This window comes from Rhineura floridana, chromosome 3 (genome assembly GCF_030035675.1).
Source record: "Rhineura floridana isolate rRhiFlo1 chromosome 3, rRhiFlo1.hap2, whole genome shotgun sequence".
Taxonomy (NCBI): Eukaryota; Metazoa; Chordata; class Lepidosauria; order Squamata; family Rhineuridae; genus Rhineura; species Rhineura floridana.
The window spans coordinates 107,307,133-107,320,764 of NC_084482.1; the positions used below are offsets into that span (position 1 = coordinate 107,307,133).

The 13,632-nt window shown below is 39.8% G+C and overlaps 1 protein-coding gene across 10 annotated transcripts in view; it reads left to right on the plus strand.

Annotated features, from left to right (window-relative positions):
* MYOT (myotilin) overlaps positions 1-13,632 on the plus strand; it is a 73,990-nt gene that overhangs the window by 22,172 nt on the left and 38,186 nt on the right. For 5 of the 10 annotated variants that reach the window (XM_061617221.1, XM_061617220.1, XM_061617216.1 and 2 more), the window contains 6 exons: positions 1,987-2,059; positions 2,160-2,289; positions 5,654-5,716; positions 6,249-6,390; positions 10,940-10,963; positions 13,492-13,611. In XM_061617221.1, the coding sequence (XP_061473205.1) occupies positions 2,052-2,059; positions 2,160-2,289; positions 5,654-5,716; positions 6,249-6,390; positions 10,940-10,963; positions 13,492-13,611 (487 nt within the window). In that variant the 5' untranslated portion in view covers positions 1,987-2,051. Of the gene's footprint in view, positions 1-1,986; positions 2,060-2,159; positions 2,290-5,653; positions 5,717-6,248; positions 6,391-10,939; positions 10,964-13,491; positions 13,612-13,632 lie in introns of those variants that run through there. The other 5 variants (XM_061617224.1, XM_061617225.1, XM_061617222.1 and 2 more) reach the window with 4 other exon arrangements.

Here is a 13,632-nt window from a genome sequence, read left to right on the forward strand (position 1 = left end):
TCCCTTAGGTACAGTCTATACTATTTCTTCTTCCAAGGACACAGCCAGGACAATGTAGAGGTTTTTGCCAAGGCAAATTAGAAACTCTTTATATGCAGATAAGTGGACTGAAGCACCAATTTTATTTCTTCTGAAAAGTTTGTATGAATATGTTGTGGTATTATTACATCAAGACTGCTCTTGAATAATGTGAAACTATTCAAAGGAAATCTTGTTTTCTTGGGTCAACTGATGGCAGGCTGAGTCAACCTTATATTACCACATTTTTGACAAATTTAATTTCTAAAATTAACCATTGAAGTTTGCTGGTAAATCACACTGTTATATAAAAACATTTTCCCCATGAAATTAGATGTGTGGAGTAGGCTGTGATTATCCAGTAGAGGCTAAAATGCCCCCTGTACATGCTCAGAGGCATTCTCTGCTCATCTCTGCTGAGATTTTTTACAAGTTCAAAATAGGTTCCAAAACTGGGTTGCTTGATATGCTAATAGGCACTAACTTGACAGTTTAGCCATTTACACCAGAAGGGATGGTGCAATAGGTGAAGCAGCAGGTGTGTGGGGATTTCTGAGGAAGGGTTAACTCCTCTCCTCTTGTATCATGCTCCCAATTTAGATCTGAAGCCCCCACAGCTGCTATGGAAAAAACCCCACACAAATGCAGTCATGCATTTAACATATATTGTTTGGTCCTTTGGACCTGTTTCAGAATGAATGCTTTATTAAAGAAGACTTGTCACTTTATCAAGAGAAACAAGTCTACTACATCTCCTTTCCTTTTTGTTTGTAGTTTCAGTCATCAAAGGGAGGTGGGGAGAGAGATCATGAATTAAATCGGAAAAGATTTACTAGGGGATGACTAGCTCAGTGACAAAGTGCATGCTGTGCTTGTAGAAGGTCCCAGGTTCAATCCTCAACATCTGCAGGCAGGGCTAGGGATGGAAAGACTACTTTCTGAAATCCTGGGGAGATGCCAGTCGGTGTAGACAACACTGAACTAGATGGATCAACTATCTGACCTGGTAAAAGGCAATTTCCTAGGTTCCTAGATTTACAAACTATTAGTTTGAATGGACACATTATCTAGTGCATCCTTTTCATAAGCTTTTAATGCTAGATTACAGACCAAGCAGATAAGTGCTGCTAAAAACAACAAGGGAAAGTTGCAAGACAGGACCAGATCCCTCATTTAATTCTCCACCAAACTGAGGCCCGGCTTCCAGAGGGCATCCTTTCCAGCTTGCAATGCTAGTATACCTGTTGCTCCATAACGGTAGTCGGACTGATCTAATGTTACTGCTTTCCTGGGGCAACTATACGACTTTCCTTTCATGTGTCCCCACAAAGGAGGATGCTAACACTGGGGTTGAAAGACTGTATCAAAGCTGCCACCATAGAATGATGCCTGAATAATCTGCCCAAACTGAATCTAGATACAGTAGGGCCCCGCTTTACGGCATTCTGCTTCACAGCGCTTCGTTCATGCGGCGGTTTGCAATTAGGGAAAGGCCCTGCTCTTACAGCGCTTGTTCCACTAATACGGTGGGTTTTTTCCATCGTGTACCATTTTGACGTTATTTTCACGTGACGCGGCCCATTATAGTCTATGGGCCCCTGCTTTACAGTGATTTCTGCTTTATGGCAGGGGTCTGGTCCCTAATCCACCGTATTAGCGGGGCCCTACTGTATCTTTCTAAGTCTGGAATTCTTGGAGGCTCCCAATGCTTATATGAATAACAAATGCCTAAAAAGCTCAACCTGTGTATCTTCCAATATGTAGAAGAGGCTGGTGTGTTGTATTTTCACTTTTCTTTGCATCCAATGGCAATACTGCTAATTTTGGCACAGCACAGTCCTTTTCATTACATGCTGTCTGCCTTCCATTCAGTTTTCGCCTAATCTGTTACACTTGCTCATTGCTTCCCCTCACAGGAGAAGATAATTAAGTTCAACCTATAAGCCTGATTGATGTTGTTTCCTGTAGGTTTGTAGGGAAATCCTGACCAAACTCTTCTCTGTGAGTGTCGACATACTGGCTGGGCCAGAGGAATGTCACAGTAAGTTCAGAGTTTGGTTGTTGTGCATAATCACCCAATAAAATGTCTGTCTGTCTCCTAGTAAGTTGTGTTTATTGTTGTTTCTCTCCTCTCCCCCCAGGACCAAGCGGAAAACCACCAGTCTGTCATTGACCATTGGTTCCCCAGCCAATGAAGAGTTTATCAGCAACAGTAAAGCACGTCACAGTTATTCTACTTTAATTCAGCCATTATCCATTGGCCCTCAAAGAGTAGGTTAAACTATTCATTGTCTGTATTAATTTTAGAAAAAAACCAAACAAACCAGAATGATTAGTCTGTCATTGAAATTCCAGTTTATCTGCATTCATTTATTCCTCCTCCCATTTTAAAACATGTCTGGCTGGGTTTTTTGGCATCAATCAATAAGAAGATTAGAAGCGGTCATGTGGCTGCGCTGGAGCTTAGCCATTTGTCATATTCTTCCAAAGACATTTAGGAAAGAACAGTTGGATCAAAGCAGCTACTTAGTATAGAGATGGAGAATTCAAAACACCCAGGGATTTAAATGCCTTTCAAGTGGAGATTACGTAGGCTTCTTTTTATAAGATTATGGTGAAGTAAAAAGCAAATATCTGACCAGCGATAGCAATTATTTGTGTTGTTTTGCACTTCATTGAGCAGTAGGAAGTTGGGGGCAGCCCCTACAAAACTGGCTTCCTTGGGAAGAGGGAGTATTGGAGACGTAACTGTCTGTTTACAAATGTACAGGTTGAGCATGTGAATGCAGGAAAGCACCCAGACACTGAGTCCTGGGCTCCTACTGGGAGAAAGGGTGGGATATAAATCAAATAAATAATAAAAGAGCATACATTCTCCCTAAAACAAGCATAGCATACCCAGTTTGAAACTGGTTCTTCCCAGATTCCACCCATGTCTGTGATTATAAAATGGTAGCCATCAGCCATCAAATTCAACTGAAGATTCTTCTTCCCTATGTGTAAATCTACAGCAATCAACATAATTCACGAACTTCCTTGTTTCAATATTCAATAACAAATAATCAAGAAATCAGTTGTAAAAATGTACAGTATTCTGATGACTTGATTCTTCATTCGTCAAAGCCAAGAGCTCCTGCTTATTTCAGAATCCTCAATTTCCATATTGCAGCTCAAATACTTTCTAAAAGGAAAAGGCAATTAGAACAGCTTTCCCCAACCTTGTGTCCTCTAGACGTTTTATTGGCTGGGGCTGATAGGAGCTGTAGTCTAAAACATCTGGAGGGGACCAGGCCAGGAAAGACTGATCTAAAAGTTGTGGCCAATAAGTACAAAGGAGTCGGGCTGGTTTACAAGTTAACATCCACCATATGGTGGTTACCATGTAGTTAACTATTTATGTACAGCAGCTCACAATGTGAGTTAGTCATTTTCAATACACTATAGGGAAAGTGACTAAAAAACGTTTTGCAGTGGTAAAGTTAAAAATGGCTAGATACAGGTGTTAAGACATTGCATACCCATGGCTCACCATGTGACTAAAATGCTATTCTGTGGGAAAATGTAAAGTGGCCTCCAGATGGATGCTATGGTAGTATGTCAACTAGCCCCATGTCTACAACATTTGAACTATTTTCTCTTTTCATCAGCTGTCTTGAGGATTATAGCATAGGTGACTTTGAGGATTATAATGTAAAACATTGCAAGAGAGATCTGCTACAAATCCAAGTAGTGTGTAAAGTGAACTGTAGCTCTAGCAGCATTAGTCTTCTCATAGTGGTTGTGTAAATTGTTGGCCCTTTCTTATTGTTTTATAGATGCAAATGTGAGTCTGTGTAACTTGCACAAAGCTGTCTGTTGATTTCATAAATCTCAGGACTCTAGTTCCATGCCCATCAAGTATTTCTATATTATAGGTACCATCATGCCAGTTTTTTAGAAAGGTCACTCTATACAACTGACTGCAAGACATTTTGCTATCTCGAGGGCTACACAGCATGATTTGAGTCTGCGCTAGAGTTTGTGTAATAAGTTCCAAACATAAAACAGGACAAGTATAAGGAGAGAACCTGATGTTGTACTGAACTGTGTGCCGCTATATAAATCTCTCATTACCCTGACCCTGTAAGAACTCTGTTGTGCATCTTGCTGTGGAATGAGCCATATCATTTGTGGGAATTAATAGCATAAAATTGGTATATCCAGGACACACATTTAAAACTTCAAGTGAAGATGCCCTAAAATGGGCTACCAGCCTTCTTGAACCAGGAGACACACTTCATTTTGAGTCACAACATGGCTCCCATGTGGGGCATGGTTTAACACAACATGACTGCCCTAGGGGCCATGACACAACACAAAATTAGACAGAGTATAGTCATTGCTGATTTTCTACCCCTGGGCTAACTCATAGGAAGTCAGTTGTGTTCTGCTGGTCCTGATTGTGGACATACAGCTGTTACAGGCACAAGAACTCGGTTTTCCCCAATGCCAATCCTAAACCAAAGTGTAGGCTGCCATCCTGTACCCACTTACCTGGGAGTAAGACCCATTAAACATTTATTTATTTATTTATTTATTTATTTATTTATTGTATTTGTATACCGCCCCATAGCCGAAGCTCTCTGGGCAGTTTACAGTAACTAAAAACATGAAAAACAAATATACAAGTTTAAAACACATTTTGAAAAATTTACAACAATTTTTTTAAAAAAGAGACTTACATAAAGAGACTTACCTCTGAAGTAAACATGTATATGCTTGTACTGTAAGTTAACTATACAGTGAATTATTAATGTGTCCGGCCATTAGTTCCTACACAGCAAGTGATATGCCTAAACTTTTGTGCAAAGTTTTCACATTTTACATTTGCCATTCAGGGAGGGGATTTTTAAAACATCCACTTGCAGTTATTGTGTAGTAGTAGTATTTACAGCAAATAACTTCTAGGAAATACCTGATCTCAAACAAACCCACAACAGGAAAGATGCATCCTGGTTGCTAGGTAAAAAGGAAGGACAATCTACAGAGATTCCAAGAACTACTAACTAGAAAAGAAGACAGAAGCAGGAAAAGTGCACTAAAGGGGAGGGGAAAACAGAAGCTATTTAGAGTCCCAGGAATTCCTAGTCCCTGGTGTCCAAAAAATTCATTTACTAATCACACTCTGATTTTACTCATTGACTAAAAACACTGGTAGGCAGAAACAGCCAGCCTGGCTTATTTCACAGAAATCATGCAGATACCCTTCTAAGTGGGTATTGCTTTATATTTTCTTCCTAGGTGGGCTAGAGACTTACTTTTTTAAAAAAATCAGTGTCCCCTTCCTGGGGGTGCCAGTGAAGGCCTTCATGGGCACCCAGGCACATCAGGTTGGTGACCCCCACCTTCAGCCATCACTCATTCAGTTGCTGCCATACAATTCCCTTTTAGCTAATAACGTTTGTCCACTAGCTAAAAGGATTGTTTTTCTAGGTTGCATAAATAAGGGTTCTCAACAGAGAGCTTTATCATAACCTAGTATGCAAATCCCAGATAAAGTTCTTAACCATGTCCCTTTTGTCAGACATGAAAGATATGCAGGTTCTCCATATTAGATATTGTGGCTGCAATGTATCCCAATTTCTTTAACATACAGATGCAAAGTCTATCAAAAAACCAGACTGGATCCGCATATGAAGCTGCCCCTGTGTTCATAAAGGTAAACAGCATAATGTAGCCAGCAATGGGTTGAATCGAAAGATGTTGTGGCATCAGTTGAAGGCATTTTGACTCATACACTGAAGGTTGCTGATTCTCCTTCCCAGTGTCTGACTGCTGTGAGAAATTGAATGCTGGGCTAGACATGCCTTTGCAGGGCTCTTATGTTAATCTGCACTTCAGCTCCCTGAAATCTGCCTCCAGATGTAACCTTTTTGCTCAGTGGCATTGCTAAGAAACTACTTGGTTTACTTGTAAAATCTATTTGCAATTCAGTGGTAAAAAATTATGTTAAATAAAAATAGATAAAATAAATATCTGCATCTAAGGCAATGTATTATCTCCACTTGGTTTTCTACCTAATATATTTTCTTCCATTGCCTTCTTTTGTTCAGATCCAATAGTTATTGCCACTACTTCCATTCCAAACTTGATTGATCTCTAATTTCTCTCTAAGTAAAAACACTGCTCAGAGTAAGTATAGGGAATTTTTATTTCATACATATTTTAAATACTTGTTTTTCCTCCTTCAGGGCCTGCAAAACATTAGTGCTTCCAAGGGCCAGCTAGTGGTATTTGAATGTCGAATACGAGCATCACCCACTCTTCAAGTTCAGTGGTACAGAGAGTACAATCAAATAGCTGATTCTGCAGACTTCCGAATATTGAGAAAAAGTAGGTCTTTCGGGGTTTTCCAATACCCAAATTTCCTTTGACAAACTGAAATTGGAGATAATGTTCTTATCAGTGGAATTTAACAAATCTAAACAAGTTGTAGTCTGCAAAAATGACTCAAGTGTGGGTTTTTTTGAGGGGAGGAAAAGAATGGAAGAAGTGGGCACCATCAATCAGCCTGGCTTGGCTCCTGTTAGAGTTGCAATCGCTTCTGATTGTGTTGTGGGCGTTGTCTGGGGAGGTGGCCTGGCAGGGCTATTTAGGCATACAGACTGGAGGTTCCGTACCACTACCCTAAACTGTTTGGGCCCAAGCTGTTTGATCTCCCACCTGCACCTTATCAGTCTGCCCGCACAATGACATCTACAACAGAGGCCATCCTCACATGTCCACCTCTAGATCAGTGAGGTTGGTGACCATGAGGGAGAGGGCATTTTCTGTCTGGCCCTGTGGCTTTGGAATTTTCTGCCAGTATATCTGTGGTGGGCTCCCAGAAGGTCCTAAAGATATACCTCTACTAGCTTGTTCATTATTGACATTTTAAGGTCTGGCTTGTGGCTTGTTGTTATGCGAAGTGTCTTAATTGGCTGGCTGTGCATTTTTATTGGCTGTTCTCTTGGGGGGAGGGATTTGATGGTTTTATGGTTGTTGTACTGTTGTAAGTAGGCTCTGATAGCATTTTCTGGAAAGGCAGCCTCTAATATTTTAAATGAAATGTAAGAAGAAAGGAATGTTTTAACCGCAGTTTGTTTAGTAAACAGATATTCTGCGATGCCATCCCTAATGTTGCAGTCTGCCCAGGGATTTAAACAGTCAGTACTAGAATAGTATTGCACCCCTATCAATTAAATTTCTACTTGCTGAACAAAATGCAGTTAAACATTGTGTTGCATACCTTGAAAATGCAGTCTGATCCTACACATATGCTCAGAGCACATATCACTAATTTGTAAATATGCATATCACTGCAGTCTAACGAGGTGTTTATGGGGTTGTGTACTGCTGAACTTTATCTTTCTCACTGGTTTCCATGGTGAATTCTAGTAAAAGAAATACATGACTGTTGTGTTCAGTATTTCACCATCCTTTGCAAGTAGCAGTCAATGAATGGGAGCAGGGATAGAGGCATGTTGAATGGACTATCTTTTCATGTGCTTTCTTTTACTAACTAGAGCCTAGCGTCTCTAGACCTTATTGGCAAGAGGCTTGTGGTTGGCAGGAGCGAGACATCTGCATAATGCCTATTTGGGCCATAAAGAGCCTTAATGCTAACCTTTTGGTAATGGAAGGGTCTTTCCGAAGTGTGGCCATAGACTTGGTTTCTAGTTCATTAGACGGGCCTACTTTCACATGGCAGAAAGAATGAAGAGAAATGCCAAAACAAAATTAAATGTTAGCATCCCCACCTTTCCTTAAGTGGAGTAGTTTAAGCATAGCAGGCTGAAAACATGCATCTTGGGCAGGGCAAGTTCCCCCCCCCCAACAGCTAGAGTCATTGCTTAAGTAGCAATATATTGTAATCAGTCTGATTTTACATCAAACTGCAGTTTCAGATTCAACTGTTAATGCACCCAAAATAGAAATAGAGCATAACCTCCAGTTTGAAACACAAAAGGCTGTCTTCACCATCATATGACATTGATCAGTAAAAAGGCTTTGAAATTAATAAAAATAAATTTGACACAGATTTCTAAGATGAATGAGAGAAATATGATTTTCTCGATTAGATTGTCTATAGAATCAGTAGTAACACAGAAAAGAAGCGAAGTAAGAAGAACACCAACAAACTTACAAAAATGTAATTCTCCATCTTTGGTGATGGCAGGTGTTGCAACCACTCCCCATATGCTCAGAGGCACATGTTACCCAATTCTTCCAAGCTACACAGGAAGTGGATTGCACTGTGAAAGGCCAACCCAAATTGTGTTTGCATTTTGACAAATTTGTAGGGCAGTACAATATCTCAGAGAGGAGGTCAGGTCTCCTGCTCCCCTGGTGTATTCACTGTAGCTGCCCTATTTCCCTGCTTTTTAAAGTTTGATAGAAATATCTGTTGGCTATAGGTATGTTCTTAAACCACAAGGTTTTTGCCTTAGTGAACCTACTTCAATTTGTCTACAGGCTGCTTGGGTGCATTGGGCATACAGCCTCTGCTCCTCATTCCTTCTGTTATTTGAGTCTGAAAATAATAGGTTTATCTAATAACTACATTAACATCCTCAAGTATTTGTGGGATGAACCAGTGGAAGATTGTCTACTGCATTTCCCACTGTTTAATACAGTATTCATATTATTCTCTTGTGTTATAAAATTTCCATTGTACACTGCTAGAAACTGAAGACGATTCAAATGATTCCTGCAGGAAAGGCTGGCGGGCTGGCACCTCGGATCTGGCCTCCCTACAGTGACATTGCTTGCTTACTGGGATGGGATAGGCTGGTGGCAAGGGTGGGGAACCCTGAAGCAGACTGGGAGTGTGGGGAGAGGAAGTCCCATTGTGCAAAAGTCCTTGAGCTAATGTGATGACTTCACTGGATACAACCCTATATATAATATCAGATTAAAACCTACATTACACCCCCATAAAATGAGCACATCTAACTCCTCAAAACTGCAATTAATAAAAAGCAGTTTGAAATAAAAATGTATTTTAGGAATTCCCTTTAAAACCAGTAACAAGGGAGCCATATGTATTTCCTGGGGGTGGGAATTTGAAAATTCTGAGGTCATGACATCACCCTGGTGTGCATGGAATGGTAAACCAACATTTACCAGATTGAGCCACGTATACAGCAGCCCGCTGTTCACATTACACTTGTCATCTCTCTCTCCTTTGCTGCTTCAGGAGCAAACCAGAGTGCTGTCTTAGCATTATGTTTCTCTCTGTACGGGCCATGAGAACAAACTGAGAATAAACCATGTACAAACTAGGTGCATATGTACCCAATTTAAGGTATATTTTACTTAAATTTGGTATATATGAATATTGGATATTTATTACTCCCTACCCCTTACTGCCAGCTATATATTGGCAATTTGCTACTGGGCCAAGCTCAAGGTTCTTGTGTTAATTCACAAAACTCTAAACAAGCTGGGTCTAAAGTACCTTTAGGACTGTCTGATTCCTTGTGCTCCACCTGTGTCACTAAAATCTTCTAATGGGATGCTTTTAGTGCTCCTGAGGTTTGGTTGGCCTTTACAAGGACCAAACCTTTAGTGCGACAGGCCCTGCCCTGTAGAATTCCTTACCAATAGATGTTTGGCAAGAGTGATCCCTGATTTATTTCAGATGTCTCTTAGAAAATGTATTGTTCAGACAGGCTTTTAGAATACAAATTTTTCCTTTTCATCAACCAGTTTTCACTGAGATATACTGATGTATTTATTGTTATAGTATTGTGTTGTATACTGCCTTGTTATATTTTCTACGAAAGTACAGTCTATAAATGTTTAAATAAAAATACTGTAATAGTTTTTCTATGCTTTTATCAAAGTGATTTCTATGTTACATATTTTAAAAGTGTGGAAATATTAACAAAGGTTCCCCGAAGTCTAATTCATGCATATACAGGAATATTTTGTGAGAGGTTAGTTTTGGTGACATCTTTCCAATATAATGCTGATTTAGCAACAGAGAACGGTAGGATACTGTTACTGTTGAAGCCAAGAAAGACTCTACCATAACCTTTCCATCTGGCATTTCCATTGGTTGTTTTAAATTAATTTTTGTAACATAATACTTGGACTCTTCAACACTATCGGAATGAAATTAGTTTAAATGTTTGGAGCACAACATGGTGTTTCTCAAATTAAAATAAAAATTTAAGCCTCACACCAGGAAGTTCTGAAAGAGGTGTATTTGAAAAAGCAAAATATTTCATAATATGATATCTAATGTTTAGTTTTTAAATTGGAATGAAACTTAATGGACATATTTAGAACAAGATTATTTATTTCAAATTCTACCTCAACCCCCACACCTGTTTTCAAGGGGTCCAGTAAGACACAAAACACACTACAGTGTTATATCTGCCTTGAGCCTTTGAGATTTCACAAAGAAAAATATCTATGTTTGCAACATAGTCCTACATTTAAAGTTTGAACATCAAGTTCACTCCCCACACCTTTTGGGAGGGGGAAGCAAAATGCATTAAATGTAGCACTGGAAGTGATTTTTTCTTGTGGGGGAGGGAGAAGAAGGGATTCTGGCTCTGGCGCTGAAGTGTTTTGTTCTCCTCAGATAATAAAGGTTTACCACTGTCCCTTGAAACCCCGCACTAGTAGCCTGCCTTGTAGTCTGCAGCCAGTATGTTTTGCCTGAATTAAAAATAATGTGTAAGAATTGGATGGAACCCTGGATGATTGCTTCCACACAACTACAACATCCCTGATAGTTATCCATCCTGTGCTTAAATATTTCCAGTGAAGTAGAGCCCACCATGTTGAGACCGTCTGTTCCACCTTTGAACAGCTCTTAAACTGTTACTGATAAGACATTTCTCACAATTAAACCATTTCCCACAATTACAATCTCTTTTTTATTTTACAGAGGCTTGCTCATCCATGGTCCCTGGTAAGTAATTGTAAAATAGAGGCACATTGCTGAGAACGAAGCACGTGCCAACAGATAGTGACCCCAGAATGAGAATGTGTATTCTAATCTCAATCCAGTCAGTATAGTGAGACCTAGCAGAGCACAATACAGAAATATATCTGCATCAGTTGCATACACAGAATCTACATCAGTGTGTGCGGATATTTTCTTGCTAGATCTGAGAAGTGTTGTTTAGCAAGCCGTGTGCTATATTGTCAGTGAGAAATTCTGCAGCCACATAAGTGACAAAGCATATCTAGTACTTGGTTACTTATATTTTTACCTAGGTTTACCAGTCAAACAACACAGTATACCTAGTACTTGGTTTCTTATATTTTAACTTAGCTGTACCATTCAAGAGGTGTGTTGATGTCTAGTAGCTGGTGTTATCTTTTATGAAGGCAGACCATATTCTTCATTCTCCAGCCTGCAGATATACAGTGGACTCCTGAGTTCAGTTCTCAAAACCTTCTCAAAACCTGAGTGGGATTAAAGCTTGTAAAGGCTTACATTTAGGGCCCATCCATACCTAACCACAAAATCCACGTCTTCCATGTTCGGTTGGTGGCCTCAAGATCCAATGTATTATTATTATTATTATTATTATTATTATTATTATTATTACAGTATTTGATTTATATCCCACCCTTCCTCCCAGCAGGAGCCCAGGGCGACAGCAGGAGGTCCTCCACTGCTGTCTGTCATTCAGTTTCAAGTGAACAAAGGGAGGAGGTAGATTAGTCAGTTTCAGGCTCCGAGGAAATGAACACAATTTACAGTGTGTTTGCGCTCTCTCTCTCTCTCTCTCTCTCTCTCTCTCTCTCTCTCTCACTCACACACTCACACACTCTCTCTCACTCACACACTCTCTCTCACTCACACACTCTCTCTCACTCACACACACTCACACACACTCACACACACTCACACACACTCACACACACACACAGAGGGAGATCTGGCTGCCTGGCTCTTTGGTATGTTTACCTCCCCCTCCCATCCCCATCAACTGTTGGGCAGGAAAAGATAGGCTATGCCTACTGCTGGATCAGCTGCAAGATCAATGCCACGTTAAAGTACTAGAGCTTGCTCCTCTCCCCACCCCTTTCTCCCTATCAGTCCAAGAAAGCTCAGTTAAAAACCTCCTCCTTTAAACTCTGTGTTTTCAATGAATTGTTTGTGTAACATCGCAAAATAGCTTTTAAGTGGAAATATTATTCATTAAACATTTGATTTTACATTTGATCGCAAAATAGTTTTTTCCCCCCAAAACCAATGCGATACAGTTACAGAAGCCAGAATGAGGAAGTACCCTAGTTCAGTAGCAGGAATGAACTATAAGCAAGGAGGAGGAGGCATGGATAGAGAGTGGATCCAACTTTAGTACCAGAAATGCAACTGGTTATTAGCGGGGAAGGAGACAAGGGGCTTTGCATATTGCCTATTGCAGGAAGATCCGTGGCACTGCGTCCGAACACACGGACATTAATGTGATTGATTATTGATACAGGAAAGCATATCAGTTTTTTGGTGGTATTTCTAATGCAGATTTGTGAATGTAAATATACTAGCTTGCAAAGTCATATTTTAAGTCATAGTGAATTAATGAGGACACAAAGCAATAACACTGCAGATTATACAGTTGTATGGATGGGCCCTTAGATTAAACAAATGCGTTTTTGCTGAGAGGGTTTTTTCTTGCTTACTGTGCTACTATGGGAATTTTTGGTGACTGTCCTGCTGCTATTTGATGAGAGCTTGCCTATTGGTTTTATTTTGTCATACTTGAATTTCTTTAAAATGTGGTTTTTTTGTAAACTTCCTTAGGAAAGGTAGTCTTTTCACTATATTCAATAAAGTGGCAACAGAATTGGTTCAAACTGCTGGGTTTGCTTACATTGGAAAAGAAAGCCCCACACCACCATTCTGGATACCTTGTCTTCTTTGTTCAAGCAAAATCATGTTGTTTTGTGATATAGGTCAAAATGGTTCATAATATATGTCTAGACTCAGCAATGTTATTTTCCATCCTCTTCAATGGTCACATCCTATTGGAAGATATGTAGCAATGCTTTCTAGGTAGACACATACTTCATCCGTAAATGCATGCTGCACCAGCTTGATGATAGAGTTGAGTTTAGTCAGATTAGGATCAGAATAAATGGATATAAACAAACACAGGGCCCAGATGGCAAATATTGTGTATATTCTCTCTCTCCCCCCCCCTTTTATGTTATAGCTAAATATTAACACAAATAGGAGGTTTTTAGAAAGAGGAACCATGCATATCTACGTCATGCCTTAATTGCAAACACAGACTGCAAAGCACATTGTATGCTTCTGTAGTGCTGCTTTTTCCCTGGTAACTGCTTTATGTGCAGTAATAAAAAACCCCTTCTATGGAAAATGAGGTAAATTACCACTGATACCATGGTGGGGGGGAGTAGCAGGCAATCCGTCTGTAAATTCATTTTTAAATGTCTCATCCACTTATTTCCTCCTTTCAGAGGAAGTTTGCACCTTGGTGATTACAGAAGCATTTCCTGAAGATTCTGGAATATTTAAATGTGTTGCTGAAAATGGGTTTGGAGCAGTAGCCTCCAGCGCACACCTTTTTGTTTCCCAAGGTAACTGCAGATTCTTCTCCT